The 20,865-nt window shown below is 44.6% G+C and overlaps 1 protein-coding gene across 1 annotated transcript in view; it reads left to right on the forward strand.

Annotated features, from left to right (window-relative positions):
• The first annotated feature begins 4,848 nt into the window (after positions 1–4,848).
• Positions 4,849–20,865, forward strand: part of RFC5 (replication factor C subunit 5) — a 190,650-nt gene continuing 174,633 nt past the window's right edge. Inside the window, exon 1 of the mRNA XM_086943272.1 lies at positions 4,849–4,938. Coding sequence (XP_086799398.1) covers positions 4,883–4,938 — 56 coding nt within the window. The 5' untranslated portion in view covers positions 4,849–4,882. The remainder of the gene's footprint in view (positions 4,939–20,865) is intronic.

A 20,865-nucleotide genomic window follows, 5' to 3' on the forward strand; every position in this document is an offset into this window, starting at 1 on the left:
GAATTTCGGGGGTGACTAATCTCTCAGGGAAAGTCCTAGGCGTCACTGCCTGGGGATTTGGGATGACATCGTGGGGTACAGTAACATTATCATTGTCGGTTTCGCCCATACAGCAAAGAGCTGTATTAACCAATACATCATTCACATCATCAAAAAACACAGTATTAGCCAATACATTCTGAGTGATATTACTCATGTCATCACCATTCAGTATATCTAACCCCGCACACCCCAGCATCTCATGGCATCCATCACAGTCGTCTAGACCGCTAAAGATGTCATATCTATTGGAGGTTTCTAGCGGTGTAAATGGTTTCAGATTATCCATTCTGCCCCTCTGGATGTTTTTGGCCGATACATAGTTCCATCCCATTGGATCTGGTGCTATCGAGGTGCATGGTATGTAGTGCATATTATTTACATTCTGCAGAGGGGGGGCATATGACGGATAACAATTACTCCCAGCATTTTGTACAATGGAATGGTTATTTGGTTGGATTGTGGGTAGGTGGTGTGGTTGCTGATACTGCGGCAAGAGAAGCTGTGATGGAAAAACCACTGACCTCGGATAAAAATAAGTTAATGGTTTTGGGATTATTATGTTATTTGTATTTCCAGCTTGCCAGTTCAATATGAACTGGACAGCGTTTGGATCCCTAAAATTCACCACCACTACGTCACCATCGATGTCTTTGGGTCTACCCCCCAGCCATTGCAGGCGACGTACATGAACAATTTCTCCATTAACATGCTTTGCAATGGGCCTATACAAGCTGAGCCAATGCATGATTTTATTTTTTAATTGGGCAAAACCTTCCCTCTTGTTTGGTCCAAGCACGGGCACCCCAGTTAAAACTACCACGTAGGGTACTGCCTCTGGTGGAAGTTCGGGCAGAGGTGTCCTTCTAGCTTTCCCCCAAGCATGGCTCGTATCTCCCGCCTCCCTTGTTGGTTTCACCAAAGGTGGATTGGATATGTTGCCAGTGTTTTTATTTGTAACATTTAATGATGGTATAGCAACAAGGTTTTTTGGGTGAGGAGGATTAGGGGGTGGGTGAGTTTGTACAGTCGTCATCTGCATATTCCCCGTGGATTTAGAAGTAGATGCAATAGGGGGTGGGATATTAGTAAGAGTAGTAGTAGCTTTGGGTGCTTGAGCTTTGGCTGATATATTTTGTGGGACATTTGCTACAGTTGTTTTAGTCGCATTACCCAAACCGATGTTAATTACATCATCCTTTTTACCCAAAACACGCTCAATGTTACACAATCTACATTCCACCTCCATCAACCTCTCCAGTATGCTTGCTGAGTAAGACTTAATCAAACTCTCTATGTCAAGTAGGGACACAGGGTCCCTGCTCGCAATAGGTGCATTAGTAGCCGAGGATATGTCCATAGAATCTTCATTAGCTGGTGGAGTGGTTGGCATGGCAGGAGAAATTATTGGAGCAGTACCCCCCTCACAATCTGTATGTGGCGTATTAAGTTCTTTACCAGCATTACTTATTTTCTTGCCAAAATCGCGGCAACTTAGCTTTGGTTGGAGCGGATCTCCCCTTTTCCGCGGTTTTTTATTTGGTGGAGGACCATAGGTTTTTTGAGCAGGAATCAGTTTTTTAACCTTAGAGCGAGTTATTTTTACAACAGGCGAAGCTTCTCCTTTTGATGAACTTTGGTTATTAGAAAGTAAAGATGACACACTCGCATCTGGGGCGGGTAAAGAGCTTTGTGTAAGCACAATTACATTAGCTTCCAAGGGCTGGCTATCCAATAAAGAGGCTGAGTCATTTACTGTCAGATCAATGTCAGTGTCATTAGAACCATTAGCTGGAAGCAAGGGCAAAGGAACTAGGCCATTTTTTATGTTTTCCACAGAGCGGCGTCGGTCGGCCCTCTTCTCAGCCAGGACAGACTCCCTAGCAATGTCGGGGGATGATTTGGAGAAATAATTATCTAGAGTGCCATTTAGCAACACTCCCTGTTTGTCAGGTACAGCCAGGTCTAAATTTACCGAAGCCATTTGCAAAGACACGGAAAGGGACCAAGGCAATCAAAGATAATAAAGCGTGATGGCAACAAAAAGTACCTTATAGGCCAAGGTTTGTGGCCAGTCCAGTCTCCTCGGTTCTCGGAGGGTCTCAGAGGGTCCGCCCTTAGTCCGGTCTTTGTCCCGGGTGATGTCCCGCACACGCGTCCCGCTAACGCGTGGCTAAGCCAGATCTTATACAGGATGAAGAAGGGAGGGGGCGGAGACACGGGAAGAGGCAGCAGGTGTGCTTGGTGTAACGCGCACAGCCTGGTGGGCCTCGCAGTCCCGTCCTCCTGCAGCAAGCACTCCCCTACAGCGTTTTCGATGTCCTACGGGCGCGGCAGCACAAGCAGGGGGCGGAGACACGGGAAGAGGCAGCAGGTGTGCTTGGTGTAACGCGCACAGCCTGGTGGGCCTCGCAGTCCCGTCCTCCTGCAGCAAGCACTCCCCTACAGCGTTTTCGATGTCCTACGGGGCTCCAGACGGCCAGCAGCAGCACAGGTCAGTGACTCCTTGACGAGCGGCACCCGCGGAGCGGGGGCCGCGAGGAGTTTTCAGCGGCAACACAAGCAGGGGGCGGAGACACGGGAAGAGGCAGCAGGTGTGCTTGGTGTAACGCGCACAGCCTGGTGGGCCTCGCAGTCCCGTCCTCCTGCAGCAAGCACTCCCCTACAGCGTTTTCGATGTCCTACGGGGCTCCAGACGGCCAGCAGCAGCACAGGTCAGTGACTCCTTGACGAGCGGCACTATTCTCACGTCTGCACTATTATCTTCTTTTAGTGCACTTTTGTCTTTTCACATAGAGAGAGTGGCCAATGATGAGAAGTGGGTATACCGGCAATTACTAACCGGGAACCCCCTCGGGTGGTGCTACCGTGAGGTACTCTCTCTATCTTTCACACTTTTCTGGTGGATGAGGTAATTGTGGTCCTGTGTGATTTTAGTACCTACACACATCCCAACCATAGGATTTATGTTATTAACAAATCCCTGGGGACACTAATAAGAAGGGGTCCCTATTCCGCATGGTTTTGCATATGGATGTGTATACATGTAGGTGAGGCTCCAATTGTTTAAATACTGTGTGAGTGGGGGGCTGCCTCACCTACTCCTTTCCCCCTATATCCCCTATTGATTGTACTGTTTATGTGCTGCCTGGTAGCTCCTTCACGCGATCTCTTTACTTTGAATATTGAGGCCGTCTGTGAGGCCCTCGTCGCTCCTTGCGCTGGCTTTTCCTGAGCGCTTCGCTTGGGGCGTGATTGGGGCTTTACTGCGCATGCACGACCTGTGGAGCCGTCTCTTCAGGCACGCGTTCCCTCGCTGCCCTTCTTTCGCCGTCCGGCGCTGCTGCTGCGGGTAGGTGATACCGGCTTCTCCTTTTTTTTTTTTCTTCTTCAGGATTGTTTGCCTGATCCCACCTTCTTCGCCAGTGTTGCGCCCAGGGAGCGTGACTGGACAAGATACCTTTTGGGCCTAAGACTCTATGTGGAATATTAATGACACACGCACACTGGCTGCCAGTTGGGACCGGAGGTCACGAGCGACCCCGGCCCATTTATTTATAGCTCTCTGGCCACGCCTGGCCAGAGAGTGATACAGTGTGCAGGGCATTTCCGGTGGGTTGCCTTGGGAGGGCAAACACTAGAACGCTACAGATGTGAGAGTACATTTATTCTCAACCATGAAGACCAACACCCAGGCAGTAAATGCCGTCCTAGGGTTCTTTTATTCTCTCAATATTCCCAACATTTCATTCATTTCTTAGGGTTCTTTTATTCTCTCAATATTCCCAACATTGCATTCATTTCTATCAGGCAGGCTGATTATAATAAGTTGTCATTTCTATCAGGCCTAAACCCTTTTTAAGGCTTGCACCATCATAGGCAATTCAGTCCTGCTGTCTTGATTATAAGCTTTGAAGGAAACAAAAAAATGCAATAAAAACGTTATTTTCAGTGGAAGTACACAACTTTTGTAAAATCAAAACCTGTATTCAAATTAACCGACCTGTTAGTGATGCCTAATCTTCTCTCTCAATAGTACTTTGAAACCTGGTTTTTTGTTGTTGATCACATAGGGTCTCAACAGCTGCACTGTGAAGCGAAAGCAGAGAAATGTAACTAGACAAATTTAATAGCAACAAAAAGGGGTTGGCGGACAATCGGCTAATATTTTTAATTTAAAATTGTAGAATGCCATATATCATTAAACACATTTTGAAAAGGGGTTACGTCACTTGTTAAAAAATTCTGAGCATTTTACGATTCCTTCAAATGGACTAAACTTTCTCATTCGGTCCTTCTTTATAAAGAAAGTTAGGGCAAAGAATGTGGCTGTATGGCCAGAACAGCAGAACTGGAGAACCAGATTCGGGTATCGGGGTCGGCTCAACGTGCGATTCTGGGCAAATCATGCCAAAAACAAGATAACCATGTGCAATGTACATAGCGCTCGTGTAACGCGCCTATACCTTCAAAAGGTCGACTTCGCGCTCTATAAAACTGAAAAATAAGTTAGCGGTCTAGCACTCAGGAGTCTGTGGGCGCGTCATTTTCTTCGTGAATTTGTTTTAGTATTTTTTTTTTGTTGTTTCGATCTTCCCGCCTACTTCCGGAAACTTAAACCAATAGCACGCCCAGCTAGCTGAACTCACCGATCACTCACGCAACTGCTACTTCAGAAGGGGCGGGATATTATGTTTGGCTTTTGTGTCTAGACTCGCTGAGTGGTGCCTGATTGTCACGTGACTCGAACGTATTCGTGACGTCTCCTTTGGGGTTGGGAACTTATGCGCTGGCGCGGGATAGTTGCTTGAGCGTAGGGAGGGAAAAATCGGAGTGTAAAACCATGGAGAGTGCTGGGCGAGACCAAGAGCCAGCTGCGCAAAAGAGGAATCTTCCCTGGTAGGAAAAAAAGCGTCTGTACTCCTGTTTGTTGGGCCGTATACGCCAGCCCCTGACATTGTATTGCAGGGTGCATATTGCTTTCCACGCTTGCTTTGTAGTGGATGCTGGCTTGCACATGTCATTGTAGATTTGGACTTGCTCACATGCTAGGACATGTTGATTAATCAGACGGCCTAGCAATAGACTTGTCACTATAGTTCCATAGTCCAGTCTGTTTAATAGACACGCAGTCAAGCACATGCACTGGTTTCGGGCAGTTCCCTGGCACTCATTTTATCTATATCAGGTGGGAGAGAAGTTGAGTTGTCAATGACTGAAACTAAACCTGCAATCTTTTGGCTGTGTAGAGCTTATTAATAAGGAAGGGGAGTAATTCACTGCAGTTGATGATCCAATTGGTGTTGACAATTAATGTAATCTACTTGTAGTTTGTTCTTTCAAGCCTGGTCTGGGCTTGAAAGCCATCTGTGACTAAAGAAATACATTTTACCTGGGTAGTAGCAATTTAGCCAGTCGCCAGAAAAACAGTGAAGTTTCATTTCAGTAGACAACAAATAGAGGAACTTAAGTGCTAAAATAGTTTAGATTCTACACCGGGTGCAGGTCTTAAAAAAAGAAGTGGGGGGACAAACCAAGTTAGACAGTATGCAAGTGACATCATGGCCTGGGACATTGCACGGGGCATCACAGGTAGTGGCATCATAAGCCATGACTTTACAGAAAGTCACATCACAAGAAGTGACATCTGATCTTAAGACCGCACACATATGTTAGCTTGTCTATTATGAGTACATTTGAGCGAATTGAGTATACAAACACACCTGATTTAGGCAAGAGACTCACACTTTTGTAAGCTACACATAAAACAATGTTGTCTTTTGTCATTGTAAAGCCTCCTTTACCACAGGGGTGCACAAACAAACTCTGTCACCAGACCACCCCACTAGGCCTAATATTCCATATGCAGCACATTTCCATGTAGATGTCATTGCTAAAGCTGCCTGCGCTCTCCAGAGGTGAGACTGCTCTCCTATACAAAGTGTGCTTACTGAGCCCCCCACCACTAAGTAGCACCCACCTAGCGCCTTGAGACTCTCACGGGTGAGTAGTGCGCTTACAATTTCCCAGATTGGTTGATTTGAATGTGTCTGTGGTGGACATCTGCACTTATATTTGGAGATTAGGGCTCATTTTTCACAAACATACCATTACCCAAAGCAAGATAGAAAGGGGTGAAAGAGAAATGGGAAAATAATGCTGAAGGCAGAAATTAGGAAGAAAAGAAATCCAGCAAGAATGAGCCAGTGTAGATTAGTGAAAGAAAAAGGTTATGGAAATCTTGCTTTTCAACAATTAGGCCCTAAGAAAAAGTTTGAGGCTTTGCATTTGTTTTTACAAATGACACACTGACCCCTCCATCCCCCCATGTCACCTCCACATTTAGCAGCAGACATCTCTCAAATTCTTATGGTTGGCATAACTATATCTAAGCCACCCTCACCAGCGCAACCTGACCTCTTACCCTGAAAGAAAACAGTGGCAGATCATCTGAAATGCCAATTGACTTGATCCAGGGCCAACGTTTTTCCACAATTTTGCTTATGGCATTGCTCTGGGTGCAGAAAGTGGTCACGCAGACTGCCCTCTCCATAAATCTTTTAGGACGTGGAGTGAGTAAAGTGCACACCCCAGCCCTCCCCGTAATACCCGATATTCCCACCCTGCCCTAGCCCTTAAAACTACCTCAGCCCCCCACCCTGAACCCTTAAGCTGATTCCCTCCCCGCCCTGTAAACTGCCCCCGCTCTGAGGCTTACAATCCTGCCCCATGCTAATAAAAAAAACTACCCCGCCCTAAAACTGCCCTGGGCCCTAAAATCCAGGCCCATCCCCTTAAAATTACCCGAACCTCCTCGCTTTGAGCCCTAAAACCCTGCCAAAAAACAACCCTGACTACCCTCCAAAACCCTGCCTCAGCCCCACTTACCAGGCTGCGTCCCGCAGCTTCCTCTCCCGATCCTCCCTGTTCTTCCGACTGCTGACTTCCTTAACCATGCATCTACTTGGTTACGACATATGTGTGGGTTAGGCAATCTTTGTTCTGTTTGCTTGAAAACTGCCTGGTGTCTCAGCCTGCGTTGTAAAGGCCGTTTCCTGTAGACATGTGTCAGGGCACTCTAAACCTCCAATCCAGCAAGAGTGGGAAAGACTGAATACTGGGCCACCAGGCCTCTGAGTCAAATTGCTCTGTCTGACACGCTTCAGGCAGAGGCACTTTGACTTTTTAAGACTTGTGACATTCTAGCTAGGCGCCGCTAGTGAGTTCGTCACGTAAATGGGGAATAACCACAATCCCTTGACAGGGAAGTTGGACTCTGGAGGTGACCCAGGGAAAGCAAGTGTCCCTGCCTTAAAAAAATGGTATATGATTTAAACAAAGTACATGAGTGGATGTACGGGAATGCCCATGCACCACCCATGTAATCCCTATCAGACACACGGTAACACAAGGCAGCGCAATGCGCTGCTCTACATTAGTTTTTTATTTATTTACAAAGCCAGATAAATACTATCCTATGAGACTGTTTCCTCTTTGTATGTGTACTGTAACATACATGCAAAGAGGAAATAATGAGGAGAAATAAAGATATTTTTCCTTATTACGCCAGTCTGTTAGACTCACCAGTTTGGTATAAACATATGTTTACAAGTCTTTGTAAATATGTGTTTACATCAAAATACATGGGTAGATACACGGGAACACCCAAGAACCACCCATGTAATACCTACATGGTGCAAGGTAATGCAAAACAGGGCAATGCTCTGTCTTTTATTAGTTTTTTTCATTTTTTATAAAGCCACACAAACCAGATTTGTGGAGCACTGTAGATACCCAAAATAGATTTTGCGTCCGGGTTATCCCAGAAAAGTAACGCAACCCAGACGCAAAATCTGGGCCTCAACTTATATATATTCTTTTAAACTCTGCCACAAAGAAAGTGGCAACAAGTAGATACGTGACAATACATCTGTTCTGCTTAATTGGTTGCAAAGACTGAATTTTAAAATATCTTATGGAGTTTAGGCACCTTCTGCTGCACTATGTGTTCCCAGTAAATCTGAGGGATTTATAATAATGGTACATTCACTCTGAAGGTTAAACCATTTGATGGAAAGATCTGTGTTTTGCCTAGTGCCAGTTTTGACTCAAAGTAGATTAATGAGTCTCATGCAATGCACATAATCTAACATGCAGATTATAGAATTTTATTTAATGTAGATATGAGAGTAGGTTACTGCTTTAAACACGGGCAATCCTTTTGTTACTTGCAGTTGAATTTCAAGCCTTCTAATATAGTACCATGAGCTATGAAGGATATGTGATGCCTGCACCTTGTAACCCTCACGGTATTATGTAACATATCTTGTACTTTGATTAACAGCCTTATATGATTTTTTGTCAATCTAATGTGTACGTGTTCTGTAAAGCGCTCTGACTCCTTGCATTGAGTTGAATAGCGCTATAAATAAAATACTGGTATTTATACTGTTATTTTGTACTGGGACAGAGCAACGCATCTGACATTCTTGCAGTGCATGCAAATCTATTATATTTGGGATCTGAACAAAGTCAAAATTGTTCCTCTGTTAAATACCTGTGAAGTTCTAATAAGCTGTGTGCTTTTGGTTCCCTTCCACTGGCTTTACATCTAGGTGTGTTACTACAGGGAGCTCTCCGCCTGGATACTCGAACTAAAGGAGGCCAAATGGCCCCTTAAGTTCGACTTTGGCTATTACCCAGATGGAAACTGAAACAACAAAGCCCATTCTCCACTTGCACTTTGCTGGTCGGAATGAAAGCAGACAATGAACAGGTGCTGCTGAATATGTCCCTGTGTTTGAAAATTACACTGGGACGAGTTCAGAATATTATTCAGTGGAGCCCAACTTCTTGGCAGGGTGGACGGGGCCCACCCTGTGAAAATAGTGAATGGACACTATCCAAGCAAGTTTACCCATCACTTTTGCCCTGATTCTATAGTACCCACTATTTATAAATAGTAAGATGTATCTGCTTTACACCTGGCTCTTGAACAAATAGTACAGAAGCTCTGCTGTTAAGTGGGCATTCAGATAAATGACATTCCTTGTCTGCTCAGCAACTACTAGATAGATCAGAATATCTGAAATAAACTTGGTTGTCTACGTCTGGCTTAATAGTAGATCTGTGTTTATCAGCTGAATAACAGATTTTCTTTTTATTTAAATTTTTATTGAGGGAGTACAAAAGTAGGGAAAAGTGTGAATAAACATAAAACATTACAAATCCATGATCCATTAAATATATGGTGAGCAAATATAAGACTCTTCTAGATTAGAACATTGCATACATTCGTAATACATAGTTCATAATTCATCCACCAACATTCTTTATCAATTCATTATTGTAAAGCCAATTCTGTGGAACACACATATATACCAAATATATATTATAAAAGTGCTCCAATCAATACGTCCGGTTTAAGACTGTACTAAAGATTACATACAGTAATGTAACCTAGCATACACGCTGTGAAGATAAAATCAACAAAAGGAGAAGCCCATGTTTCAATACCAGTTCATCAACTGTGACCAAATGACCGCTTTCCTCCCTCCTCCTTGCCACCACTACTTCTACATTGATTTAGGCGGTTCTCCAGATGGTACATCGACAATTCATGACAGCAATTGGTGGAAGGTTTAGGGTTTCTAATCCAGTTAAGCCCCAGCAATGCTGATGCGGTCTGCCGCCATATACTACAAAGATTTGGCATAGTGTGCATTTATCATTCAACTATTGGGGTTCAAACCCTATTAGCATCATCTGAGGTGTGATCCTAATTTGAGTATTTAAAATCATACCATCATGCTCTTCTATTTCTTCCCTAAATGAACCTAGGGTTATCCAAAAATAACACCTATGGGTTAAATCTCCAGTGCAATCCCGCAGTGAGGACAAGTTGAATTTGGTTGTTTTCCCCAGCTGTACAGCTTCCGGAGTGTATAATACAAATAAAACAATGTCTTGTAGTGTTGACTTCTAAGTCTCGAACATAGCGGAGTCCCCCCCCCCGCCCCCCCCCGTTCCCCAGTCTCAAAGACAGCTTAAAGAGGGTGTTGTCAGGGCTAGTGTTCAGCCTTAAGGCCTGTCTCTCAAGTTGACTGTCAATATCATCTGAGTCCAGTTCAATCAGTAGCTAATGTAAAACCCCTATTTTGCCACCAACCTTTGGTGTCAGATTCTGCACTAGAGTTTAATGCGATTTTAGGACTGGGGCAAAAATTAGGCCCGGGCACCAAAATAAAAGTGGCCCCCATTAGGAAACAATATATCTTTAAAAAAAACAGTGGCACATTTGTAAGTCAGGCCAGTTTTGAACTTGTAAAGACCTGCCAAATGGGTATTTTGCAAGTTATGGGCGATTGCATGCATTTGTATATGTAAATAGAAGAGCATGATGGTATGATTTTAATACTAGAAGATAGGCTCCTGAGGCGGAAGCCGGGAGTACTTTTGTTTTGTCTATCACTGTCATTCCTTTTGCGCCGCATGGTTTTAAATTGGTAACTGCACTCTGTTTTAATAAAATAGCAAATAGATACTACTCACCTCACTCTCAGCCGACTAGGTGCTGAGCTCGGGAGGTTTCACAGGCACGCTGGGCTGACGCAGGAGCGGACAGACATATTGGGCAGGCAGCCCAGGCAGCATGCTAATCGCTTGCTCCTCGGGGAGTACAAAGAGTAGGTAAACGCGAGCCCACTGCACTAGAAGATAGGCTCCTGAGGCGGAAGCCGGGAGTACTTTTGTTTTGTCTCACTGTCATTCCTTTTGCGCCGCATGGTTTAAATTGGTAACTGCACTATGTTTTAATAAAATAGCAAATAGATACTACTCACCTCACTCTCAGCCGATTTAGGTGCTGAGCTCGGGAGGTTTCACAGGCACGCTGGTCTGACGCCGGAGCGGCCAGACATATTGGGCAGGCAGCCCAGGCAGCATGCTAGTCGTTGCTCCTCGGGGAGTACAAAGAGGATGGCGCCCCGGACGTGCCGGCGGGCGCGCCAAAGGCAAGCCCGTCTACGCCCAGCAGCGGCCAGAAACGCTGCTCCCATCGAGGGTAAAAAAGTACCATCGCACCCTCCTATCTTACTCTGCTAAATCCCGACGGGATATTAGAGCGCCGGAACTCTTTAAAGACAAAGACCATTGGAACTGCTCCCAGAAATTACCTAATATGCTAGAAGGACCGGTATCATGAAAGCACTGCCACTTCCATATGGTCACTAAGGCAGAGGCTCTACCCCCTGAAAGCAAGATCATAAACCCAGCCTCTAAGGGATTAAAAAATATATTCTGTAATGTAAGGTCCCTTGCAAACATCCGTTTGAAATCTGGGACATGTTGGTCTCACACTCCCCGACACTGTTTTTTACGGAAACCTGGCTCAACCCCTCCAACCACGGAATGATCAAATCTAGCAATCCCAGAGAACTATAAATGTATTCACCTGGACAGGGAGAAACAAACAGGAGGAGGTATAGCCATTGTTTTCCAGAATGACCTCACAGTGAATTGGGTGTTCACAGAAATCAAAGAAAGTGTGGAATTAGGAATTTTTAAGGTTCTCATATCCCAACAGGGCTCCGTGCCAGCTTTCTATCAGCCCACTGGATCCAAAGCCAACTTTTCTGAACTTCTGGTTGAACATATAACCCTTCATGTGCTTGCAGCAAACAAGTTTCTGCTGCTAGGCGATTTCAATTTCCATGGGGATAACTCCTCAAATTCAGAGGTTAACAAACTCCTCTCCTCGCTGGAACAAATGGGACTCACACAAAGAGTGGTAGGCCCCACACATCGAGCTGGCCATCTACTTGATCTAGTCCAAGCCCCTTACTTGGACTGATCATTCAATGATCACTTTCTTCATCCATCAGGGGCGACAAAGAATTGGGGAACCACAAAAAAGGAAAACGCCTGAACTGCGTAGGCCATGGCGTAACCTTACTTTAGAAGCTTTTAATGACGTCTACCACCCAGAATTAGCTAACATCTTAATGGAGGCTCCCAACACTTTGGAGGCTTTCAATAGGGCACTAGAATCTACCCTTGATAAGATCATACCCAAAAAATATGGTTCCACCCAGCGGCGAATCTCGACTTCCTGGTATATAAAGGAGCTCAGGATAGAAAAAGCCAAATGCAGGCGGTTGGAAAGAACCTGGTGGGCAAGTAAAGTCCAGGATAATAAACTACTGGACAGACAGTCTCCGGCCAGATATCATCTGAACCTGAAAGCAGCAAGACACACTTTTATTATCAAACGGATAGAATAAGCCAGTAACTCCACAAAAACCCTATTCAGCATAGTAAAAGATTTTTCATCCCCCAAAGCTTGTATCCAAGCCCCACCCGAATCCCAGACCTATGCAATTAATTGGCAACTTACTCCCAGGATAAGAAATCTAGAATCTATGATAATTTCCCTCAGTTAACTCCCTTAGTTTCCCAAACTCTGTCCAATCTTGAGGCCAGGGGAAGAGCAATAAGCAGCTCCTTGGAATGCTTCGAGCAAACCACCACTGAAGAAGTCATAAAAGGTCTCTTAAAAGCAAAATCTGGGTCACCAAAAGATGTGTGCCCCCCAAAAACCATGGCTCTCCTAGCTACGAGCTGTGCGCCTGCAATCTGTGAAATCTTCAATAGTTCTATAACAACCGGTATCATTCCCCATGCATGGAAAGAGGCGTGTGTTCGCCCTATATTAAAAAGTCCACAGCTGACTCCTCAATCCTTAGCAACTACCGGCCTATCTCCCTTTTGCCTCTCCTGGGAAAGCTGCTGGAAAGCATCATCAACAGACAGCTATGTTCCTATTTGGAACTAAACGAAATACTGGACCCATCTCAATCGGGCTTTCGTCCGGGTTTCAGCACGGAAACCGCCATACTGGCAGTGACAGATTCCCTCAGACAGACAATAGATGCAGGGGGCTCATCGATACTGATTCTCTTAGATCTCTCGGCGGCTTTTGATACCATCTCTCATTTAAAGCTAGCGGAGAGATTGTCCGAGTGTGGTGTCGGGGGGACAGCCCTGAAGTGGTTACAGTTTTCTTGTCGTAGAGAACCCAAAATGTCACTCTTGGCCCCTATTGCTCAGAAAAAATGTTCCTGGAGAAAGGAGTACCTCAGGGCTCCTGTTTGAGCCCTACCCTTTTTAATATATACATGGCCCCCTGGCAAGGGTAGTGGAACAATTGGGCTTCGAGATCATTTCATACGCAGGTGACACGCAACTCATGTTTACCATCGGAAAAAACCCTGAGCAAGAAAAAATCAGTCTGGGAATAAAAGTAGACCAACAGCTATCCACGAAGGACCAAATTGCGGCCACGGCCAGCGCATGCTATTATAGCATACGACTCTTACGAAAAATCCTTCCATTCATACCTACCCTGCATCGAAGGGCATTGGTAACCAGTTGCCTGGATTACGGTAACGCTCTGCTGGCAGAAGTAGGACAAACACATCTGGCCAAACTGCAGGTGGTTGAAAATACAGCAGCTAGAATGATCCTGAACTGCCCTGCGGGCACCCCCTCAAGCGCATTGCTCATGGAATTAAACCTTTTAAAATCTGCTGCTTAACTTTCAATGCTCTGAATAATAGAGGTCCCCTCTACCTACAAAGAAAACTTTTTTAAATACTGCACCTCTAGGAGACTTAGATCCAGCTTCTTCGGGTGCCCCGATTTCGCATTTCCCAGGCTGTCGGAAGAGCCTTTTCATTTCTTGCTCCAAAATATTGGAACCAGCTTCCCCAAACACTGCGAGAAATCCCTAGCTACAGTATTTTTAGAAAACAACTGAAAGCCTTTTTGTTTTAACTCACTTCTCCCCCTGTGCTCCTTTCACAGAATCCTTACTTTTTTAGCACTTTACAAACCCTTTTACATAACATTTGTGTGCTGCAGGCACTGCTTGTGGTAATGAGTGAAATCAGCAGCAAACATTGGCCCATTTTACCATAAAACCAGCCCGCAAACAGCTAGAAAAGGAAAAGGCCCACACCCTGATCTGGCAGGCCAGTCCATTGGGCACTGCCTGATTTCCCTATAGGCCAATCTGCCTCTGTCTAACACCAAGGATATTGTGCTGGATAACTAACACTTATGAAGACCCAAAGGCGAGACCTATTGGCTATGCCAATGCTTGTTTTAGAATATATAGCTCTTCATTCACTGTGTGATATTTCAATATTATGCACGTGGTGTCTCACGTAGAAGCACAGAGTTACTGGGCTTTATTATTTAAGAATGAATCATTGTTTAAAGATTGAAATTTGAACTTCCAGATAAAGTTGCTTTGTATTAATGAAAGCCCGACCCCCAACTCTCCCAGCAATAATCACTTTAGAGATCCTAAAAATAGTCCAGAAAAAGGGTTTCTGTGTGTAGTACCAGTAAAATGGTACAAAATGCGTGTTGGAACTGGGGTCACCAACTCCCCGAGGGTAGCATGGCACGAGCACGTAGGCATCCGAAGGCTTATGTGTAAAGCGAAATTATTTTCGTCACGCTTGCACTCTTAGATCCCCTTATTTACTGTTGTTGCGTGCTCCAGGGTGTACCCTCCTTCTGAGTACAAGTAAAACCAAATCAATTGCGTGACCCTTAATTGAGTGACGTCCCCTGGTCACAGCGTTAAGCCCATAAATTGGGTTGTAAACTTCCACAGAAAGTTTCAAAAATAGCTCAAATTTCTTCAAACATCTTTATTTTCATCATTTCCAAAATTATTTCCTCAGAATGAGTAATCCAGCCTTATGGATAATTACTTTTGTGTCCAATGCATTTCAGCTACGTAATAGCCTTCATCAGGGACTGGATTCTACAAATTAAATAATCACATGTAAGGATATATCAGGGACTCAATGTCTGATTAACATCTACTTTGATGATAAAGTCTCAAAATGGTACACAGTAATGTGACTTCTAAATGTCACCCCGTGAATCAGAGAGTTAAAAAAGTAAATAAAGAACTAATTTAGCAAGCGTGAAAAGTTTGAATCAATTGCGCTTAATCTGTGAAAAAGCCGGAACTAGATAGTTCGAAGCATATAGTACAAACACCCCTCCACCAGATAAATGAAGGATAAAAATAAGACGTGCACATATAACAAAGAAAACAGTTCGAATGTGGTTACCAGAAGTGCCCTTTGCATGCACTTAAATGCCAGAATATGAAAGAAGAAACGTGTACACCCGTTTACCGGTTAGACTGAAAAAAAGCTCCTGCGTGCCATTCACGGAAGTGATTTACAATCGAGTTCGAAGGCACAGGTTTAATCACCGCGCTGTTAGTAAAAACAGAAAGCGGACTAGGTCCCTGGTAATTCAGTGAAAGCGGCCAAGAAGGTAAATATAGAAAACGGACAGAAGTCCGGAGTTATTTAGTGTAAGCGGCCATGATAGATAAGGGTGAAAAGTATAAACAAGGGCGAAAATAAAGGGTAAAAGATGAAGGAAAATACGGTGATCCTCATACAAAAAAAGCTCTTTAGTGACATTGTCAGCACTTAAATCATATAAAATGACAAATGAAAACTGTACCACTATCCAGTTCATGAGCAGTAAAGACAGACTAAATAAACAAAAAGCTCTAGAGAACTGAGTAGGATTAATCAAAATTAGGGTGTTAATGAAGTTTCAGAATCAATTAAGAAGGGAAAAAAACTGTAAACCTTAAACCATTACTATCTCAAGGAGGCAATTATAAGAAAACATGCAGAGTACATTTTAGTTCAGTGTATCATGATAAAGCTCATAGATAACAGCTGAACTCAGTCCGGTCATTCATTCCAGTTGGTTTGAGAGTTTCCAATTTAAAAATCCCAAAATTTTCTCTTTGCAGCAGGTTCTTATGGTTGTCAACACCTTCACGTTTTTTTACAATTTCTAGGATGGTAAACCTAAGCTGGCTGATGTTGTGTGAAGCTTCACAAAAATGAGTTGCAACAGTTGATTTGGTATGTTTGTTGCGAATGTTCGACTTGTGCTCGTTCAGTCTTACTTTCATCTTTCTCTCAGTCTTACCCACATATCCTTGCCCACAGGGGCATTTCAATAGATATATAACATTCATAGAATCGCAGGTTGCTGACACACGTAATTTGATCTTATATCCTTTGCTTGGATGGGTGATGGTATTCCCTCTGATGATATTATTGCAGTGACTGCAGTTATGACAAGGCAATGTACCATGAAAAACTTCATTAATGCTCTCTGTCCTGGATTTAATCATGCTACCCAAGTTCGTTCCCCTTTGGTATGCAAAAAGAGGCATTTCCTTGAAGACATTATTGAATTCTACTTCTTGGGATAGTATCACCCAATGCTTTTTAGGTTTCGACCTGGCAGTAGCACCTGCGAAGCAGGTGCTCCGACAGGGAGAAATCTATTGTTATCTCAGTAGTGAGGACTTGAAACCGCCCCTTCTTTCATTGGCTAGCTCCATAAATGGAGGCTAGCCATTGGAAGACATGGTTGTCCATCACTCTTTCCCAGTCAGAACGCGAATCGTGGGCGTTTCTGACTCTTTTTTTTAAGCCCCGCCCCTTGTTGCCGTGTGTCCCGGGCCGCGCTGTGATTGGCTGCCGGCCCGGGACACCCCCCTGACGTCATTCCCCGGGCCGCGCAGTGATTGGCTGCCGGCCCGGGACCTGACTTGTGTTTTTTATTTTTTATTATTTTGGGATAGACCTTCTACCGCTTATTGCAGGTTGGCGCTGGTACCGTGCTTTCCCATTAAGAGCTCCTGTAAGCACAAGCGTCCTCTGCATGACGAGGCGCTCTGGGTCTGCACTGAGCTTGCTATTGACTTTGGCTCCGTGTCACGACAGTGCGAAGGGGCTGTCATTGATGGAACGGGCTAATAAGGCGCACTGGCTGCAAACAGTGAAAGCTGGCGCATGCACTGGGCCTCGCGCATCTCGAGCAGGGTCGGGCTGCCCTGCAAACAGCGCCTTGACTTTTCTCATTAAGGATTCAACCTGTTTATTGAAGCTGGTAATGTCTGCAAACAAGCTTTCTAGGGATTAAAAGAGGGAGGGAGGGCGAGGGAGGGAGCGGGCGCGGGCCTCCAGCGAGCGAGGGGCCCTCGCTTTCCTACCCGTAGGGCACTGTCACTCACAACCTCTTTTACACTCATTAGCAATTGTGCCGGGAGGCGCTTGCTGCCCAGGGGTCGGACTGGGGGCCCAAAATCAGTCCTGGTCCTGGAGAGACTGTTCAAAGCAGCTCCGCTTCGTATCTCTCTCGCTTTCTCTTTTAATTCTCTCTGTCTCTCTTCCTGTCTCAGACACTCTCTCTCTCTCTTTTTCTCTCTGCCCCTCTCTCTCCCTCCTGTGTGCCGCCCGCCCGGTGCCTCACATCTTAGAACGCAGCCACCCCGATTCGTTCAACAACTGAGCAGCAAGAGTTGCAGTCTCCCGGAAATGCCCATTTGGACGAATAGTCAGTCCTACTCTGCGTGTGGGGATTCCTGCTGCCTTTGAATGAGTATGTTTTGCCATGTATTACTACAAAAAAGCATGAGGTGCACATAGGACACGTCTGGCCCTCCCTGTGGGTAACATCCTTGGCAGCTAGTAGCTAGTTGCCATTACATTGCTTGATAATATCCGGTCCACACACACTGCCCTCTGCTGGCCAGTGTGCGTCGTGCAGGGTAAAGTGCTTCTGCTATAGCAGTAGCGCTGGAATTAGAGCATCTGGGCTTCTCGGAGCTTTGTAGCATTGTATGTAAGCCATTCATTTCCCGCGCAAGACACTTATTAACGTTCAGGGCGAGGAACTCTGTAAATGTAAAGAAAACACAAGCAAGATACTCGGACAGTGTTTTTAAAAGTACTGTTTAACACCTGTCCTCGGCGCCCTTCCCTGTCTGCTCCTGCGCATCGCTTTCCTTTCTGCATCAGATCTGGAAGCGGCGAGGTGTCTGCAGGATGCCAACATCCCACCTTTAATCCTCAAAAATGATTGTTTGCAAATATGCCCCAATCTCAGTGTGGGGGAAGAATTCCTTTTTTGAGCGCTGTGTGCCCTCCAGTTAGATGGCGAGACATTCCCACCGGCGCAGCAAAACATAAAATTCGTTCTCCTCAAACAGTAATCATCAATTTTTCCCAGAGCAAATATTATTTTTTCCTTGCATCTGTTTATGAATTGCTTTTCACAGCTTGAAATCACATTAGAACTTCATAAACCCCCTTGTCTGCCTGAAATAACCACACACGCTGCTGCCCTGTGACAGCGTCACTCGAGAGATTGTACCAGCTGGGCACGGTGGCTCAGCTGTGCAAACACGCGCCGTGGCTGGGGAAGGCAGCTCACAAATGCCAATATATTCATTCACAGAAAAAGCAAAAAAATCCGATTTTACAACTGCCCCATGCTGCGAAAACGCACCCCCTTTGCTAAAAGCTTGATTGCTCATAGAAGGTCCTATCGGGGAGGAGGCGCTGTGTCGCGATAGTATGGGTCATACGCTCCTTACCCAGCATTCTTCTGGCACTAGCAGGGCAGGCTGCTGCCCCAAGCAGCCCTCATAGCAGGCCATAGAGAGCATTAGCGGGCACAGTTACCACTGGTCTGATAACACGGCAGGTAACAGTGCATGCAATATTACAAATAGAAGGCGGTGTTTCTGCGCCTCTGCCTGGACGCTGTGAATTTTCATGTCTACGATGGGGAATAACATGGAAAAGTTGTATTCATTTACCATTTTGAATTCTAGCCAATTTTATGGACATCATGCAACCCACTTTTTTTCAAATGGATATATCGCCAGATATATTGTTGAAGGCAAAAATGGGAGATTTTGTCTAAAATTAGGATTAACGTCCATTTTGGAACTAAATGAGTGAGTGATGGCTCAGTGCGTTTGTTTTGGTGGGGATTCTAATGCCGAAGGACAGAACGAGGCACTTGTCAGTGATGGCTCAGTGGTTTATTTTGGTGGTGATTCTAATGGGGTTGTGTTTTATCCTTGGGATGATTAGAGCGAGTTTTCATTGGTTTAGTGTTGTATGTGGTTACTGGTGGCCCTGCGAGCTTGTGCATGTATGTACCTCTAGGCCCCGCAAGAGGTTCTGACGGTCACACAGAGGTTTATGCGGTACCTTTCGAGATGGGTCACTCAGAGGTTTATACGGTACCTTTTGAGATAGGTCACTCAGAGGTTTATGCGGTACCTTTTGAGATCGGTCACTCAGAGGTTTATGCGGTACCTTTTGAGATCGGTCACTCAGAGGTTTATGCGTTACCTTTTGAGATAGGTCGCTCAGAGCTTTATGCTGAACCTTTTGAGATGGGTCACTCAGAAGTTTATGCAGAACCTTTTGAGGTGTGTCACTCAGAGGTTTATGCGGAACCTTTTGAGATAGGTCACTCAGAGGTTTATGCGGAACCTTTTGAGATAGGTCACTCAGAGGTTTATGGTGAACCTTTTGAGATGGGTCACTCAGAGGTTTATGGTGAACCTTTTGAGATGGGTCACTCAGAGGTTGATGTGGAACCTTTTCAGATAATGAGGCTCTTAAGGCTCAGAAACCGTCTCCTGTGAGGTGCCTTCACATGGTAAAGAGGCAAAGCTCCATGGGAGGGATAAACATAGGGTTATGAAGTTGGGACATGAATAAGAAGCAAGCAAATCAGAGTGACGAGGGAAAGCCAGTCAATAGTGAGAAATGGGCGGGCTCTAAGCTCTTCTAAATTCATGGTAATGCACAATATGCTCGCAACAGACCGCGCATGCATTGTCTAGTAAGCTTGACCCAATCATCTTCCCAAGCAAAACTCCAAACGGAATTAAATGAATAAATAACTTCTCAAATTCTCCGGAACTTTCGTCGCATGAAATGTGTCAGTCATTAGCGGATAAGGGAAGGAAATATTTGTTGTTAACTAGTGAGTTGCTGAGATCAGTACATGGATCTTTCTACATGTAACTACACATTTTGAAGAACATAACTGGCTTTGGACCTGACGTATTAAAAAGCTGAAAATATGTTTGAAAGAAATTACAAGCAGCCCATTGGGAGATTCATGTCTATTGTACTTTCCACATTTTTTTGCAGCAGGAACAGGACAGAATGGTGCCCAAATACTGAAAAGAGGGCAGTTGTGATATTGTGACCATGTAGTATGCTCTACCTCCACCCTCTTACTTGTCTCAAACCTCATTTTACTTCTATGATCTTCCAAATAACCATTTCTAGACTCTTCCCTCTTCTATCCTTTTTTTTTTCATAGCTCTAACTTTTGCAAAGGCGAAACCGTTGCATTGTAAATGCTTGTTAATAATGTTCTTAAAAGCTTTGCTCTTGGTTGAGTATTTCGACACAACAACGATTCTTGTGTTCTCTTTTTTTGGGGCTTGAATCAGTAAGTCTTTCCTTTCTCTTTGTGCACATCTAGACTTGGCATCATCTAGTACTTTTTGGGGGTATCCTCTACTTTTGAATCTTTCTTCCATCTCGTTGATTCTAGTCTCTGATATCACCGGGGATGATACAATCCTTTTTACTCGCAACATTTGCGAGTATAGCAAATGAGTTTTCAATGGATTATTGTGAAAGCTGTTATGATGCAATAGATTATTGCGATCTGTCGATTTCCGATAGATGTCAGTTTCAAAATACGACCCTTTCCTGCTTATTTCCACATCCAGAAATGTGATCTTGGTGGCATTGATCTTCGATGTAAATTGAATGCGTTCATCACGTGTGTTGAGTTCACTGATAGCATTTCTTAGTTCAGGTTCTGAGCCAGTCCATATGATGAACATATTGTCTATGTATCTCAATATCATTTTCGTAT

Source organism: Lissotriton vulgaris, chromosome 11 (genome assembly GCF_964263255.1).
Source record: "Lissotriton vulgaris chromosome 11, aLisVul1.2, whole genome shotgun sequence".
Classification (NCBI taxonomy): Eukaryota; Metazoa; Chordata; class Amphibia; order Caudata; family Salamandridae; genus Lissotriton; species Lissotriton vulgaris.